Source organism: Chenopodium quinoa, unplaced genomic scaffold (genome assembly GCF_001683475.1).
Source record: "Chenopodium quinoa cultivar QQ74 unplaced genomic scaffold, ASM168347v1, whole genome shotgun sequence".
NCBI classification, from domain to species: domain Eukaryota; kingdom Viridiplantae; phylum Streptophyta; class Magnoliopsida; order Caryophyllales; family Amaranthaceae; genus Chenopodium; species Chenopodium quinoa.
In genome coordinates this window covers 363,914-381,772 of record NW_018743812.1, presented here as the reverse complement: position 1 = coordinate 381,772, position 17,859 = coordinate 363,914, and the positions used below count along the sequence as shown (strand labels likewise).

Here is a 17,859-nt window from a genome sequence, read left to right as displayed (position 1 = left end):
TATATTAGTTATTATATGTAATAAATAATAATGTATGGTACGATTGGTATCATACTATCATTGGTATGAATAGATAATAAATAAATGTATCTGATTATTAAAACTTAAAACAGTTGATGATCGATCTAATTGAATACTTCTACTTCTCCATCCGTTTTCTTTAACTTGCAAGTTGCAACATATATATGTTGCAGCCTTGTAGGCATGTAATCTTAAAAGGTGATCAGAGAGGGTAAGAGAACAAAGTAATTCAGCAATATAACTTTAACACCAAAATTATGGAATAGTTACAAACAATTGTCAATTATTACTTTATTAGACTAATGGGAAATTGAATAATTGTGATTTTAATTAAATATCCAAATATAGTTCTGTAACATTAAATTATTAGTTTATTACAATATCAATTATCGATTTATCGTATTCAAAGTACCAACTCATCAAATCATGATCATGACGCGATCTTTAAAACAAGAAGTTGATAACCTGATAATAATCAATAATGAAACAATAATACATTAATACCTTATAAATTTGTAATAGACTAATATTTAATAAACAACAACAAGACTATAACCAAACTTGAAACATAACACATTAACATGATATAGAATATGAGAATTTCTGTAATTCTATATAATCTGATATCTGAATCGATTTATCATATTCAAAGTAGCAACTCATAAAAATATGGTCATGACACGATATCTAAAACAATCCAACAAGAAGCTGATAACCTGATAATATTTGATAATGAAACAATAATATATTATAAATTTATAATAGACTAATATGATAATATCTAATAAACAACAACAAGAGTATAACCAAACTTGAAACATAACATATTAACATGATATAAAATAATTGAATAAATGAAGATTTGTGTAATTGTATATAATCCGATGTCTGAAAATAAAGTGACGAAATACCAACTTGATATAAAACGAAACCAGCTAATCGGTCAAAAACTCTTTAAACCCAATTTCTACTCGATCCATTTTTTTTTTCACCAACCTATACTGACCTGCTAATGAAATGGAAATACTAGTCCCAACTTGATATAAAACAAAACGCGCTAACTGGTCAAAACCACTTTTTAGAACTCAATTTCAACCCGAATCAAACCGACTTTATCTAGTTCGCTAAAGAAATGAACCTTTTCAACCCGATCCAATTTAACCGATTACCAAACTAACCCGAATGATTTTAGCACCAAACCGAGTATAAACCGAACCGATATGAATCGAACTAGCATTAACTAGGGTAAACCCGCCCCTGAACCGACCCGTTTCAAAATAATTCGTTCATGACCCGAACCGATATGAACCTGAACCGACGTTGACCCGGTAAAACCGCCCCTGAACCGACCTGTTTCAAACCGATCCGATTATGAACCGAATCGTTTAAAAACCGAACCAGCATTGACCCGAGTAAACCCGCCCCTGAACTGACTTGTGTCTAACCGATCTGATTATGACCCGAACTGTTTATAAACCGAATCGTTTATGACCTGAACCGAATTTAAACCGTACAAAAATAAACCGAAACCGAATCGACCTGTGACTAATCAGAACCGAACTGAACCGACCCGCCGTTTAAATGAAACTGTTTCAACCCGAACCGTTTCAAACCGAAACCGTTTCAAACCGAAGTCAAACCGAACTGCCAAACCGAAGTCCCACCCCTATACATAGTTACAAAACTGATCCGTAACCAATAATTTACCCCCAAAAAAAGGTGCTTATTTACAAAATTGGACAATACTCCGTATATAGTACTTGATCTAAACAAAAAAATTAGCTATCACCCTACTCTACTCAAACCCTCAACATCCCTCAAAATCTCCTCTTTAGTTTTAAGAAATGTTTGAAGATGATGAGGATCATAAGCAGGAGGAATTGAACAAGGGCTTGTTTGGGAAGGAGCTTTTACTAGGGAATTTAATTTCCACTCTTTATCTTTGAGAGAAGTTTTGCAAGCCATTGTTTCTGTACAAACTTCTACTGCATTAGGAGGAATAGTTGGCTTGTATTTCATGAGTTTTCCATATTCATTTAACAAATGAAACATGTAATCATAAATGTATTTCATGTTTAGCTCCTCTGTTATGAACTTGCTTCCACCCTTTGCTATCTCTTGTGCCTGCATTTTGTTAAGAATTCAAGATCATGATTCAAGGATTCGTGGTTTTATTATTTTAGATGTTCAAAGGTGGAGAAAAATAATCCGAACTATTAACTTTCCTTATTTATTTATTACGTAATTAAAGATATTTATGGTCAAGCATGTCTTTAAAAACAAAACTGTACAAGCTAAGTAATTCTAGATCAAGAGAAAAGAGGAAAGCGTACCTTGTTTGGATGTTTATTTCCCCAAACAACAGCAAATTTGATGGATTCACATAATTTGGAGGGATTAATAGGCCAATATTGTTTCAATGGTAGCAAACTTCTTGTATAAAACTCGTAGTATTGCGGTTGTACCAGCAGTAACATAGAATCACAAGCTTGTATGTATTTCCCACTTGTCGACCATGCTTTTCCTTCCATGAATATTTTGTACCTTCATTAACGATCAAAATATGCAATGCAATTAATTATGGTAGAAAACTCAGTACTTCACCATGCGTCCATGCCAATGTGCATTTAAAAGTTCAAGTTCAAATTCAAATTCTAACTTACTAACCTTAGAAAGTGACTTATTATATTGGAGCGGACTAAAACTGAATTGTGGCATATGTTTATAGACTCGCTATCATTTGTACACATATGACCCTGTACTTGTTAATGTAAATGAAGAAAATAAACTTACCGGTGGGTGCATTGAGCTGCCATATTTGATTGTTTAAAGCCATGATTAACTTCCTCTGGCGAACTCTGAGAAACAAAAAGAAAGTAACAAATAACTTCAAATTTGGTTAGGGTCATTTTTCTTTTTTTTTTTTTTTTTTTATCATACTCAAAACGTGTGAAAAGTTATGTAAGACATGGAATAATAATAACAAGATACTTATATGGATCATATTTATGTTGGTAAGTTCATGTCAAGTCGGGTTTAAGTTGTTCTCAGTAATTTCAGGTCGTGTTAGAGATTACTGGGTAGAGGAAAAGAAGATTTGTTACCTGATCATAAATCTGAGCTTTCGAAGCTCGAGTTGAATTGCATCTTAGAAGGTCTCTTCTGTTTCCTGTTAAAGAATTACCTTTCCAATAGGCATAGGGCACTCTGTTTACCCATTTCACTTTTTGGTTGCCTTCAATTATGTCATTTAATTGGGTCCCCCATGGCTTTATGTTTTTCTCATGCCTGCAGCACCATAGTAAGATTTAGTACACTCTAATTAATGGGAATTACAACTACGATTAACATAACTTTAGCGATAGCAACTTGAGTTGTGTCTTTTGTTTCCTTCGTCCCACTACAATTGTCCCATTTGACTCTATAAACTTTCATAATATTATAAAAATACGAGTACAATTTGTAGAAGAGTACAGTACTTCATTTGCTCATACGTATATTTTAATAGACCCCACCTCTTCTGTTTTAACGGTACCACCACACATTACATTATGACATAATTAGGCCCCACACATTATTATAAATCAACCATGGCGTAAAAAAAAATAATTCATCATTAAAGTAGCATAAAGAGATCAACATTGAGCCCAAAACATCAATTATCAATACATGTCTTGCCTCTGTACTTAACTAGATTTGGACTATCTTATTAACAAAAATAAACAGTGGAGAATTGGAGATATTTTAGAATGTTTAGATTCACATTTTGAAAATTATAATGGTATATAATTGAATTTTCTAATACTTCTTACATCACCACTACAAGTAACATTATTATATACGAGAATTATTATAAAGATTTATATCTTCTATGTAAAATCACGTCAAGACATCAGATTAGTAAAAGTCATGAATTTATAACAATTATTTATGGACAGAAAGAGTGTTAAAAGTAAATTAATGACATCTGATTAGTAAAAGTCATGAATTTATAACCATTATTTACGGACAGAAAGAGTGTTAAGAGTAAATTAATGACGGGCATTAATTAAAATATATATATAAAAAAAAAAAAATAAAGAGGAAAAGGAGAAACATTACCAACCCCAAAAAGACCAATCTGGGAAAGGAATATCAAAATGTTGATCATCTCCAAAATAATGAAACATAGGAGGAACAGGTGAAGTGTAATTAGCAGCAGCTTCATCATAATCAAACTTCTTAATCACTGGTTTATCACCACTCTCAAACATTAAATCCAAATCAGGCAATTTTCCAGGGTACAATCTTAGTAGTTGCAAAATCCCCCAAATTGTAAACATATCTCTTGTTTCATATATACTTTTATACCTTTGAAGAAATACTCTTCCTTCCAATATTATTAGCCGGAAAGACGCGAAGTTCTTTCCGGCTTCTAATGATTCCTTTGTGATCCCTTTTGATACCCAAGGTCGCAAATCTTCATGGATCCACCGAAAGTAATTCGGGCACGAGTCGATTGAAGATGATATGATATTTGCCTCATTGACTTCTATTGTGGTTGGATAGTTGGTTTTAAGGCATGTTTGGTTTGTGCTTGTTGTGGGACAAATGATGGGGTATTCTGTTGTTGCTTTTGATGAATGTATTGCATTTTTTGGTGTGTTTCCAACTGAGGTTGGGATGTTTTTGTTGCTTGAATCTGGTGATTTACTGTAATTTGTGATCTTAATTGAAGGCTGAGAAACAAAATCAATGGAATCAATAAACAAGAAACTATAATCAATATGACAATATATTATAATTTAACTATTTCTAGTTCTGACGGGTTCGGTGCATTAAAATGTCGGTAATGACCAAATTCTAAAATTTATTTTCAAATAGTCAATAACAAAAATAGCAAGAAAGAAGGATTTTTCAAAGAGTAAGCGAGGATTCTCTCCAACTACTCGACCATCAAGTTACGAGTTAAAATGTGAGATCTCTAAATCTAACTCGAGTAATTAGACCGTCTAGTAACTGAATCGTAAAACAATATGATCAAATTAAAGGACTTACCACAGTGTGATCGAAACGTCGAACTAGAAGGATGCAACCAAGGAATAGAAAGATGTAAAAATAAAAGAGAATTTTCTTTTTATTGACTGTAAACCAAGCCATATCAATCTTCCCCACCACCATTAGATTTTTTGTGGTGGGCTGATCAACTATTTAGCAACCAAGTTCTAATTCTCAATATTTAGCACCCCAGAAAAAGAATAATTTAATCAACTACTGATTAAAGACAAAATGGTATAGATATATAATTAATTGTTGCTTTTTCATGAATGAAAGCATTATTGTAATATACTAGTACAAAAAGGAAAAATAAATATAAAAAAAAAAAAAAAAAAAGTGTTGTTGATTTGTTGGCATGTGTTTTTGGTAGTCTTCTGAAGCTTAGTTTGACTTGTAAACAATTTTATTTGTTTTTAATTTTTATTCTTGGGTGGTTGGGAAATGGGGAGTGAGAGACATGACTAGCCCATTAGCTTGGTTAATTATACTTTAATATGTTTTAATACACGTAGTATACTTGGTACGAAGTACGAGTATAATTTTATTGGATACATTATTGAGATTCCATTATAAGGTTTTACACACATGATTTAATAGATCAGATTCTTACATCTGACAACGTTTGGTGAATGTTGATGATGCACTTGGTCTTTTGTAAGCCATCGGTGGCCTGTAAGATTTTGAAATTTGTAATATTTGGCTACTACTATAATTGTCTTGTATGGATTAAAATTTATATTCATCATTAATTTGTTTGTGAATGTCAACTGGTTTATTTGGTTAAACTTTTAAAGGTAAAACTCAAATTGTAGAATCGAATCTCATTTATTTCGTTGTCTTTGAGGCTTTCTTAGTTTACTCTCAAAAAAATTATTGTTCCATTCGTTCTATTGTTCTAATATTAAAGTCATGTAATTCATCTTGGATGTGTTCTCTTCACTTGAACTTATTTAAGCTTGTTTGATTAAACATGACCTTAGACCTGATGATTAGATTAAACCTAATCACCCTTATTATTAACTAATTAGCTCTGAATTATTTTAAAATTTTCTTTTAAAGTGAGACCTTTTAACAAAGCAGTAAAAAAAATACTCCATAGAGAGAAATTAAATATTTCGTACTTTATTAAGAAAGTTACATAATATTTACAAGTTTACATGTTATATATAATTATAGCCAATTTGAAAATGGTGCAATTGCTTTTGAGAAGTATTATTTTGGAATCAACTTCTCCATGGCTTTTCCATGTTACATGCCATGGCTTTTCCTACCTTCACATGTTATTATACATATAACATATTGGCCTATTAGAAAGAGACCAATTAGGCCAAGTTCAAATACTCATACTACTTGTTTAGTGCAAAGAGTACGGTCGGCTAGCAATTTTGTAGCAAACACAAACCAATAGAAACCTTGCACATTTTAATGATTTTAAATCTTGGTTGTTGAGTAGACTAAATCTTTTGAGTATTTATTTCTCGAATTTTAGGTGTATAGTTTTTGCTATTTTTTAGGAAAAAAAAAAGTCATGACATTTGTTTATGAGAGCGAAATTTCTAGTAAATGATCAAACATTATCAATTTATATAATGATGTGATTGAGTTAACATTGGTTATTATGGAAATAGATCGAATTGTTTAGTTTGCTTTCGTTTGAAAGATTCATACCACACTATTCATTATCAATCTTGGGATAGGTAATTACATACCATCCAATAGATAGAGCGAAAGTTAAGCACAACATATTGTTATTACTTCATGACGACGTTTACAATGCACAAGAATACGAAAGTTGTAATTCAATCAAGGTTTCCTTTTAGGGTTCAAATTTTCCCAATACTCATCTTCCCAAATCTCTACTTGCCTTGTCAAATTAGCTTTCTTCTCTAGAAAACTTCTAAAAGCTAAGGGATCATAAGGAGGTGGCATAGAGCAAGGAATTCCATTACTAGGAGATTTTTCCAAGGATTCCTCCATGAACTTCCTCCAGTTACCTTTAGCTGCACACGCCATTGCCTCGGAGCAAAGCTCAATCGCTTTGGGAGGTATCGAGGGTTTAAACCTTAATAGCTTTGCATACTCATTCAACAAATGGAACATATAATCATAAACATAGTCCATCTTCATATCTTCATGGATGTACCTACTTGCGGCCTGCCCTATCGCATGAGCCTATTCAATCATATAGATTAATACGAGATTAATAATAACAAATTTAAGTCACACTATACAAATAATGTGACGTTTAATTACCTTATCAACGTGACTATTTCCCCATTCAACAGCAAACTTGAGAGATTTGCATTTATCATTGTTCTTAATGGGCCAATAGTGGACCAAGGGCAACATCCCTCTATTGAAAAAGTCATGATATGTGGGCTTTACTACCAATGTCATAGAATCACATCCTAGAATGTATTTCTCACTAACTGACCAAGCCCATCCTTCAATATAGATCTTGTACCTTTATGATATGAAACAAATATTAGAATAGATTAATAGTATAAAATTATTGTAAAAAATAAATTAATAAGTTTAATATAATACCTATGGGTGCACTGATCTTTAAGGTTGGATTCTTTAAACCCTACTTTAGCTTGTTTTTCCCAGTTCTGCAATCAAATGTAAATGTTTTGAGTTCAAACTTTACTACCCTCCGTTAGGGCAAAGTGGTTTTGAAAACGACGCAATTCCATAATGAAAGGTATAATGCTCCTTTCTCAAATGATATTAATGTTTTCGGGTATTGTCTTGATCATGTTAAGTTTTCAAGACGTCGATTAATCATATGTGATGGTATTGAACTACCTAATGGAAATGTTCAGGTGAATTGATGAAAAGAGACCTGAGAATAGATGCGAACGCTCCAATCAGTAGTGTTAGTAGCATTGCACTTGAGCAAATCTGCCCTCCATGGTGCAACTTTAGGGTTGCCTCTCCAATAAGCTAAGGGTATCCTGTCCTTCCATTTCATCATCTTGCTCCCTTCTTGTATTTCAATAGATGTGTTTCTCCATGGTTTTATGTTACACTCCGCCCTACTCAATTATACACAGCGTTATAATCAAATCTATAATCCATTTTCTCTCTCTAGTGTCGAGAGCAACAGGGAAACAATGTAGATGAGATTTGATCTCGGGTTGAAATCAAGAAATTTAAAATGAGAAGCCAAAACTTACCAACCCCAAAAGGACCAATCAGGAAAAACAATGTCCAAACTCCATGGATCAGAGCAATACTTAAACAAGGGTGGTGGCCCAGAATAAGGCTTCTTAAAATTGTTTGCTGGAATTACAGGCCTATCACCACAATCAAACATTAGCTCCAAATCAGGCAATCTCCCAGGATACCGCCTTAGTAGTTGTAGGATTCCCCACAAAGTGAACTCATCTCTAGTTTGAATTGAATCCCTGTACTTCTCTACATACACCCTTCCTTCTAGGATCACTAGCTTAAAGTTGGCTGTCTTTCGACCCGCTTCAACCATTTGTTTCGTGACACCCGTCTCCTTCCATGGCCGTAGATCTTCATGGATCCAACGGAAGTAGTCTGGGCACGTTGCTGGATGACCAAGATTCGTAGAGGCATAGTTTGTAGGGTAGTTGTGAGGACATGATTGGGCGGTACTATTGATCACACATTGTAGTGGATATTGCTGGGATGGCGGCGGTGGTGGTGATGCCAAAGATTTAGAAGTCGAAATACATAGTTTTTGGATTGATGATCTCATTTGCTATAATTAGGAGAATAAAATTATCAACGATATTAACAACTAGGCAAGTTTAAAATAAATGCTAAAACATGTATAATACATATATGAAGTAGATAGGAATCAAATCTTAACCTTCTTTCAAAAAAAAAAAAAAATCTTAACCTAACATGCATGGAAATATGCAATTAGGGGGGGGGGGGAATTTTATGAAATTTGATCCAATATCTAATCTAAATTTTCTTTCCTAATTTCATTTTTGATATCTAATTGATCTATTGTTAAACGTTAAAGTAGGCTTGTACAAAACTATCCGAGAATCCGAAATCCGATAATCCAACCCGCAACCGTTCCGAATTTTTGGATATCCAATCCGAGTTTTTATTTCGGATCGGATATCCGATTCGAAAAAGCTGATATCGGATGCAGATTTGGATATTGATTTTCAAAATTTCGAATATCCGATATCCGAAATATAAAGGCTAAAATAGTGAAATATATATATCAATATTTAAATTATTCATATAAAACTGACCCTGTATTATTAACTTGTTATAATATTCTGAATATATTTGATGATAATTTTTATTGCAAAAAGACTACTATTTTGTTAAAATATGTTGAACTTAGCAATTAAAAAGCGGTAAAATTAGTGAAATTTAGAAAGTAATCATAATCATTACTTAATATTGGATAATGGATATCCGAAGCATCTGATCCGAAAATTTCGGATATCCGAAATTTTCGAATCGGATTTGGATTTCAGTTTCTGATATTCGAGTATTCAGATATCCGATCCGACATGTGATTTCGGATCGGATATCCGATCCGTGAACAGGCCTACATTAAAGAGTAATAGCAACAAAAAATTCGCTATTTAAAAACAAAGTTTAAAATTTGACTTACAGAATTACTCCAACCAACAAAAAGTTCATAGCAAAAGAGGGTAAAGAAGAAAAATAGACAGAATAAGACATTGACAGCAACAGCCCGTTTCTTCGACTCTTGACATCGTGGTCCTGTGACTATGTTTAGCCAATCGAGTGCATGATAACTTCCATAACCCAAAGTTTTCCGACCAAAGAACTTAAACTCGTTTTTCATGGCAGTGAGGGTCTGTGATGCCTATGCCTAAAAGTGTATCATATACACTGTAGATATTAATAAATCTAGCTACAATGGAAATTAGGAAGCAAAACAATGGTATTAAAGACATTGATTTCGTGACTAAGTGGGGCCACAAGTCACCTTTTTCTTGTATGTTAGGCCAACGTATTGCATGTTCCAAAGATGATCCTTCTTGTGTATATGATGTTGAAACGTATTAAGGTCACATTGTTTACACCTTTGAATGCTCGAGAGATGCTACATGTTGCTCCAAGTATTTTCTTGAGCTTCACGTTATCTCCCCGGCTGCAAAACAGTAACAAAGGCAGAATCTTGTAACCTGTACTGTCATGCAATTCATGCCAATTACATTCTGTTGCAATAAATTCAACCTTAATTCGGTTTGATCTAGGCTAAACCCTTATCATGCTACATTCCTACGCACAAGGATAAAGACGTGAGCAAGAGGTTTCGTAAGGGCACCAACATATTGCTCAATTGATAATGCTCTCTAACAAAGTGAAAATCAAGTGCAATATATCCATGTGAATGAAAAAAGTGGGTCTGCACTAAAAATAGTAGCAACCAAGTTGTCACAGTAAATGTGGGTGTTTGAGAAAGAGATCGCATACACATAACCTATGTGGTTGAGGCTCCTACATTTTAGTGTTCCGTAGATTGTTTTATTTATTTTTTGGTATAAACAACATCCTTATCTTACAGCTCAATTTCGCCTCAAGTAGCATGTCAATGTACTGAAAATTTTGAAGTTTTTCATCAGACAGAAGGTATGCCCTTCAAAAACGGGATATAAGAGGAAAAAAAAAAAAAAAAAAAAAAAAAAAAAAAAAAAATTGGGATAAATCTCAACAGCTTCTGTGGCTTTAAAATTCTGTGGCTAGCTCATGAGCTCCCAAAACATCAAAATCAGGATGTTTCTGCCTTTCTGGTCAAGATTCTTCAGACTTCACACTAAATCTAGCATTATTTCACACAAATATTGGATCTAATTTTCAATTTAACTGGAATCTACTGTATGTAATCCTGAATATACATGATTTTTCCATAATTAAACTTATTTATTCAATGGTTGACTGCAGAATATATAAGCTTTCAAGTCATTCAGAATGCTCAATGAATGTGCCACGTTCAAATCGATGAATCAATTTCCATGAAAAGCCAATGCATACACATTGAAAGACAGACATTCAATTAGTTCAATCAACAGTTAGCATTTCTGCAAGTACTTTACTTTCCCATTAAATAAATTTATATAAGAAAATAAATAAATAAAAAAGGATCAATTTTAAGTTGAGCTTGAAGAGTGTCATTTACCTCTTTACAGGCTAATAAAGAACATATCAGAATCAACAGGTTTCAAGAGCCAATTGCAGAAAGTTGAGCTCCCCTTCAATATCTTAGACATTTGGTGGTACTCATGAGCATTTTCCTACAAAAGATATCAAAATGAATTAAGAACTTTAGAAGAGCAGGAATATATTCTGGCAATAAGAAGGGATTATATATTTATGAAAGAACCAGAAAGTGAAACAGATTGAAGGCAGGGGTGGAATGATGATTGGCTGTTATTCTTCAACTAGTGACATAAATTTCTTTTTTCAAACATTATCAAATTGTGCATATAGGCTATAGCTAGAGGACATAAGGGAGGCTTTTAGCCTTCAAATTTCACTTCAATTGGCCAGCAGCTCATTGAAATTAGATTGTTCTGTTTCACACGGGAGTCGGGAGACCTTTTACCAAGGACAAGTTAAGCAGACATTACGAATTTTTAAGGATTTAATTACACTCTGGTTGTAACTGTCAGCAACATACGGAGTACTATACAATATCAATTCAGGATCTCACTTACTGTATCACAAATTCGTCACCACAATTAGAGTTTAACCACCCAATTCGGAATAAATTCGTGTGGTTCCTCAACAACTAGGGCACCAAAATATTAAACCACGACAAGGGAGCAAGTCAAAATAGAAAAACTCAAATTAAATTTAGACAGAATTGGGCTCATGAACAATTGAGTTCTACCATGTCAAAGTGAAATTCTTCCGCCAAATTATATTCCTTCCCTGTCCCTACCAAGATATAGAACTGACTAATCCTAAGGCAGGGTCAAGAAACTCACTGCCATGACAATTAAGCATTCCATGACATCTTAGGGTCTCATATAGTCATTCAAAATCCTGGCCCATAAATGGACCTCTTATTAAGGTCGGCTCAGGTTGTTGTATAAGAAGCCCCTGTCGCCTAGAGCTAATTCACCTGTATATGCAAGGATGATATACTTCCTAGGGGCTAGGGCACTTCCAAAAAATCACTTCAGTCAAGGGGATCAAAGCCAATGTCATGTTACCTTAAGTTCTCTATATGACATCGTTTTGTTTTTCCAATCACCTGAAGAATTGCACCTAAAGGACAAAAAACATTCCAACAATCTCCTCCTGCAATATGCACAGTAATTGATATAAGACACAAGATAGACAGTGACACCTGACACCATTTACAACTATATACACACAAATATTATCAACACTACCACCATAAACTAACAAAGTTCAAGCCTCTAAGGATGTCAAGTTGTCCAGATGTAAGCAAAGTCACCTTAAAACATTTTTAGTACATGACTTATCAGAATTTAATAATATTAAAAAATAACTAAAAAATTCAGCCAAGTGATAATAATCCTTAAGAAACATTACCATGAAGAAAAAAATTAAGCAAACAAATATATTAATTAAAAGTTACTTGCACAAGGATGACTCAGTGGATGGAAATAATGCTCCCTTTGAAGAGGTTCCTTGCTTTCTTCCAGTTGTCCCAAGGATAACCTCATGTAATTCATGCTTATTCCAGCATATGGAGTACCTGCACATCACCGCAGCTTAAATTTTGCAACTCAAAGTCACATATCCACCACCAGGAAATGAACAACCAAATGAAGACTCACCCACATGTTAAAGTCGCCTGAGCAGAACCAAGATGCTGAAATTCCTTAGGTGGGACAGGAGCTTCAAAAAATAAAGGCTGCAAAATCAAGAGGCCACTTTTATGATGAGCCAAAGTGCATACTGCATTGACATTTAACACACTATACATACCTCATTAATTAGAAAAGGATCAACTAACATATTACACAAAGGTGTTAGCCTATCATACAACGCCCTCCTCAAGCTTTCCTTCAGGGAAAGGGTTTGAGAACTACTGCATGATTGCCCAATGGTGACTGAAGAGATATAAACAGGTTGGAGCAGGTAGGAAAGCATTGCACCTGATACGAAAGTAAAGTACAAAACTCGTTATCAAAGACATACCATAGATCTATGTGTAACAACTAAATAAATGATGTTTCTATTCGTAAACAGACTTGTAATTTATTTTCCTCATATTCAGAATACCAATGTAGTGTTTCTGATTGCCTTGTAGCTTTTTACATTCATTGTTCTTTATCCCAACAAATCATGACCGAAACAGTACTCCTTAACTCCAATCTTGACTAATCTTTGCTGCTTTTCGTTTCTTCTATGCATTCAATAGCTCCCTTTTTTTATGTGTGGAGTTTCTAGCATTATGTCAAGCTTCCATGGATAGGATGAATAAATTTAAAAGATCTAAACCCTTTTTTTTCAGTTTCTCATTGACAATTGAACGATCAAATTACCAAACTTATTCACAAACAGAACTCACACACAAGAAATTATATCAAAATTGAGGTCTGGTTGCTCATGGCTTTATTTTAATAGATCATAATTCTTAACACACATGGAACCCTCCAGTGACTGAGAAACTGACTGACCTTGTATTCCAACAACATTCCAGCGTGCTATTTTGTCAGAACAGCTAACAGACGAAGTTGTGACACCACGGCCAGGCTTTCTTTGAACTAAGCCAGTTATTGTTGGACAGTCACCTGCAAAAAAAGTCACCAAGAACAATTTTCAATATTTAGAGACTAACACATAATGAAAATCCATAGACAAGGGCTATGCATTACATTTTTCTAACACGATCTGAAAAATATGTAATGCACCATAAATTTTAACTAATGATGATTATTTTGTAATCTTTAATTTTAACATGAGGATCTAGCAATGCCTTCCCCCATTTATAAGGTTTCAGGCATTATCTCATAAAGGCCATACAATGAATCTACAAAATTTCTTCTACTCAATAAACTTCTACTGATTTCACGTTCAATCAAAAGCACAATAAGCTGTATGGCAACTAGAGCTGCTTACTGTAGAAGCCGCTGCAGACAAGATGCATCTAGTAAAATACTAAAATGTATCACGATATAATGTAACCAAGTCATATAACTGCAGAGGTAGAAAAGAAGAAAGAATACATTCAACCATTCTTCTTCAATAAAGCTTCGGACGTTTTTTCTCCGGGAGGATGAAACACATTTGTTGATGATGCTGGGAACTCTTCTCCAAAGGAAATATTTCTCAACGATTGTGGCAAACTAAGTGAAGCATCCCCACCTATAAAAATATAACAGAAATCCCCAAAAAGAGAATAAAAATTGATCATAAGATAATTTTGGACACATCACTATCCCGCAAGAGATGAAAGAAATAAGATATAGTTAGACTCACATGGAAGCTGTGAAATATACATATGTAAATTCCAACCCTCTTTGATTTTGTATCGCCCTTGACCAGACCCATCAATCTCCAAATAAAGAGGCAACTTTCTGCCATCGACACCTTGTGGTCGCTCACTTAAATCGCAATAAGAATGAATCTGTGAATAGAAGAACCTGATATTTTGCAAAGAGAAAACAAAAATCTTGAAGTTGTCACAATATTAATCAGGTAACTCCAACTATTTGCCTTAAGAATGATATTCTGCTTGAGACATACTTTAAGTCTTTAACAAACAACAACAACCACAAAGTGGTCGCTGAACAACTAAGATATGATGTTAGCTCAAATGAGACTTAGATAAGTGCCAAACAAAATTGCATAACATATAAAGGTATATGCCAGATAAGCTGGTTTATGAATTCATGATCAAATGGCACAAATGCCAAAGATATAATTGATTACAATTCCTATCGATTACAGCCACTGTAAATCACACAGAATACATATCTAAGCAGCTTCAAAACATCACATCACGTGATCTAGCACAAAGTCATCCATATATTCAACCTCAACAACAGGGATGTTTCAGTGAGCCCTTTGCAAACTACGCGTCTAACGAACCACCTAAATCAAATGCCGTAGTAAAGGCTAAGAATAGGCCAAACTAACATCCCATTATCTCTGATTTTCCTAAGACTCACTAAGGCAACTACAGCAAGCTACCAAATAATCAAGAACGTGTTAATTCCGAGAAATAAACCTGCATCAACCAATTAAAACTAACAATTGTACATTTATTCAATATTACTTAACATCTCCTTATCACCATTAAATGTTCAATCACGTTATCACTAATACAACACTACAACCATCAACAACAACGACAAAGCCCTCGGCTAACTTAAATCGTCATAAGACCCATAACCATGAAACACACAAAATAATCACTACCTTAACAAAGCTCTTCTGGCAATAATCTCAGCATGAGAATCATTCACAACATCCCCATTTGAACTACGACTTGATCTGGGCAAACATTTAGTCCCAGTACCCAAAGCAACCACCTCCAAATCTGCAACCCCAGAAGTTTTCATCATTCTTTCAGCAATGAATTCTCAAATTCAACCCATAAAATCAAAAGGGTAAGTCTAAAACAAGTCGATAAATTGAAGGGAATACTAGTTAGTAAGAATTGACCCAATTGAGAAGAGAGAAAGATGGAGAGAAATGGGGTTACCTTGCGAAGGAGACGATAGAAGAAAAGCAGCCAAAACAGTGACTTCACGGCCTTGAGGTTTGCCCTTTTTAGGAAGAGAATTGAAGAGAGAGAAAACTTTGTCAGAAATAATATTTCCCCATGAATTTCCTCCTCCCAACGATTGAATTTCTTCCATTACCACCAAATCACCGATAGCTCCGGTAAGTGTTTTGTGTTTATGTTCGTGCCTTCCGAAGGGTGGTTCGGTTTTTCTACTTCTAGTTTCTACTGTACAAAGATTGTTGGGTTTTTCGATCCAATATCCTTGGTTTTTTTTAGCGTTTAAAGTCACAAGGATGATATGTAATTAGAGCTGTCAAAAGCTGACCCGACCCGAAATATCGACTCGAATCCGATTATTAACCGATCCGTCTAAACTCGGAAAAATGATGACCCGAACCCGATATGACCCGACCTGAAACCAACCCTAGACCCGAGTTAACGCGAGTATTTGAGACCCGAACCCGAACATAAACCGACCTGTAGATGACCCGACCCGAATATAACCCGTAAAATATTGACTTGAACCGAACCCAACCTGAACCGAAATTGACCCAAACCCGTTTTAACCTGTCAAAACCCGAATTTAACCCGACCTGAATTCAACCTGACCTATTCCTAACCCGACCCGAATTTAACCCGACCTATTACTAACCCGACCCGAATTTAACCCGACCTATTACTAACCCGACCCGAAATTCAACCCGATCTGTCACTAACCCGACCCGAAATCAACCCGACTTGTTATTGACCCGAAATTAACTAGCAATCTAGGATTACGTCATATCTTCTTTTTTTTTTTCCCTAATTATATGAGTTATTTTCCTCTTTAAGCTTATTCAAATATTTTCAATAAAATTCTCTACTATCAAATGTATTACAATTTATATGTCTCAAAAAAACCTATAAAAATTTATGAATACCACTACTTTTTGGATGCATGTGCATTCTTAATTTAAATTTAGTAATTACGATTTACGAATACTACCACTTTTTAGGTGCAAGTTCATTCTATATTTCAATTAAGCAATTATGGTTTACGAATACTATTACTTTGTAGGTGCATGTGCATTAATGTAGTATATTACGGTTTACAAATACTATTTGACCTTAGGCTTGTTTGTTTTATCTTATATTTTATAAAAAAAATAATAAAAATAATAAAAAAAAAAATAAAAAAATAAAAAATCAAATAAAAAAAAGTTAAAAAAAATAATAATTTTGGATAATGATTGAATTGAATGTGATAATGATTGAATGCGAGCATGAGTATATGACAATGACCCGATGATAATCTGACCCAAATAATTTACCTGTACCCGATCATGACTTGACTTGTCTGGACTCGAGAAAGTGGTGACCCGAACTAGAGCTGTTAAAAGGCTTTTATTGGTCTTTTATTTTTCTAATTTTATTATTCATTTGTCTATTTAATCTTATTTTAATGTTTTGAATAATGCCATTTAAATGTTTTAAAAAAAATGCCATTAAAAAAAACGTGAACTCGGATATGAACTTATAAAAAATAAACAATTTTAGATATATAATTTCAAATAAAATAAGTTTAGAAAAAAAAATTATTGTATTTTAACTTATCTAAACTAAACCTATTTTATCCGAATTTATATGAACTTATTGTATTTTATCTAAACATGTCATCTCGAATATGAACTTATTTGAAATTGTTATCCCTAAAATGAGTGGAATCAATGTGAATAGATTAGAATAGGGTTTGAATTTATCTTCTAAAAATCTAAACTAAACCTATCTTATTGGAATTAATATGAACTTATTATGTAGATCTTATCTAAACTTATTAGAACTTATTACCTCGAATTTAAACTTATCTGAAATTATTTCTCTTACAATAAATGAAGTAATTGATAATGATTAAACGTGAATGTCATAACATGAACTGTTAACAAACCGACCCAAAAATGTACCTGAACCTGATATGACCCGACCTGAAATCAACCCGATACCCAGATTAACCCAATATTTGAGACCCGAACCCGAACATGACCTGACTTGGAAATGATCCGACCTAATTATAACCTGCAATTTTTTGACTTGAACCAAACCCGACTTGAACCCGAACATGACCTGACCTGATTGTAACC

At 33.8% G+C, this 17,859-nt stretch overlaps 3 protein-coding genes across 8 annotated transcripts; all 3 read right to left on the bottom strand.

Moving 5' to 3' along the window:
- Positions 1–1,689: 1,689 nt before the first annotated feature.
- Positions 1,690–5,374, bottom strand: LOC110685345 (O-glucosyltransferase rumi homolog). The gene is made up of 6 exons (XM_021861857.1): positions 5,059–5,374; positions 4,123–4,739; positions 3,126–3,309; positions 2,815–2,879; positions 2,355–2,565; positions 1,690–2,145 (listed from the first exon to the last, which is right to left on the bottom strand). The coding sequence occupies exons 1-6, from the start codon at positions 5,179–5,181 to the stop codon at positions 1,807–1,809; spliced, it is 1,539 nt and encodes a 512-aa protein (XP_021717549.1). The 5' UTR covers positions 5,182–5,374; the 3' UTR covers positions 1,690–1,806.
- A 1,453-nt stretch (positions 5,375–6,827) lies between these two features.
- On the bottom strand, positions 6,828–9,198 carry LOC110685304 (protein O-glucosyltransferase 1-like). Its single transcript, XM_021861789.1, has 5 exons — positions 8,238–9,198; positions 7,904–8,096; positions 7,606–7,670; positions 7,312–7,522; positions 6,828–7,230 (listed from the first exon to the last, which is right to left on the bottom strand). Exons 1-5 carry the CDS (start codon positions 8,786–8,788, stop codon positions 6,862–6,864), a joined length of 1,389 nt encoding a protein of 462 aa, XP_021717481.1. The 5' UTR covers positions 8,789–9,198; the 3' UTR covers positions 6,828–6,861.
- A 414-nt stretch (positions 9,199–9,612) lies between these two features.
- LOC110685344 (tRNA-specific adenosine deaminase 1-like) lies at positions 9,613–16,220 on the bottom strand. 6 transcript variants are annotated; one of them, XR_002503986.1, is made up of 12 exons: positions 15,719–16,220; positions 15,433–15,553; positions 14,491–14,654; positions 14,245–14,376; positions 13,689–13,802; positions 12,994–13,163; positions 12,843–12,919; positions 12,641–12,760; positions 12,249–12,336; positions 11,210–11,324; positions 10,016–10,180; positions 9,613–9,898 (listed from the first exon to the last, which is right to left on the bottom strand). XR_002503986.1 is itself a non-coding variant. In XM_021861854.1 (11 exons), exons 1-10 carry the CDS (start codon positions 15,873–15,875, stop codon positions 11,214–11,216), a joined length of 1,254 nt encoding a protein of 417 aa, XP_021717546.1. In that variant the 5' UTR covers positions 15,876–16,220; the 3' UTR covers positions 9,613–10,214; positions 11,210–11,213. The 6 variants fall into 6 exon arrangements, 3 of the variants coding, with proteins under 3 accessions (XP_021717546.1, XP_021717545.1, XP_021717547.1); XR_002503988.1 differs by having other exon boundaries at positions 9,613–10,214; positions 12,847–12,919; XR_002503987.1 differs by having other exon boundaries at positions 9,613–10,180; positions 12,847–12,919.
- Positions 16,221–17,859: the final 1,639 nt, after the last annotated feature.

Coding starts and splice junctions, on each gene's coding strand:
- LOC110685304 (XM_021861789.1), bottom strand. CDS start 8,788: ATGAGATCATCAATCCAAAAACTATGTATTTCGACTTCTAAATCTTTG. Junction 7,523..7,605: donor AAAGATCAGTGCACCCATAG/GTATTATATTAA, acceptor CATATCATAAAG/GTACAAGATCTATATTGAAG. Junction 7,231..7,311: donor GAAATAGTCACGTTGATAAG/GTAATTAAACGT, acceptor ATGATTGAATAG/GCTCATGCGATAGGGCAGGC.
- LOC110685345 (XM_021861857.1), bottom strand. CDS start 5,181: ATGGTGGTGGGGAAGATTGATATGGCTTGGTTTACAGTCAATAAAAAG. Junction 2,880..3,125: donor AAGCTCAGATTTATGATCAG/GTAACAAATCTT, acceptor TTTGTTTCTCAG/AGTTCGCCAGAGGAAGTTAA. Junction 2,566..2,814: donor GCAGCTCAATGCACCCACCG/GTAAGTTTATTT, acceptor TCGTTAATGAAG/GTACAAAATATTCATGGAAG.
- LOC110685344 (XM_021861854.1), bottom strand. CDS start 15,875: ATGGAAGAAATTCAATCGTTGGGAGGAGGAAATTCATGGGGAAATATT. Junction 14,655..15,432: donor GCCAGAAGAGCTTTGTTAAG/GTAGTGATTATT, acceptor GCAAAATATCAG/GTTCTTCTATTCACAGATTC. Junction 12,920..12,993: donor ATCCTTTTCTAATTAATGAG/GTATGTATAGTG, acceptor TTGATTTTGCAG/CCTTTATTTTTTGAAGCTCC.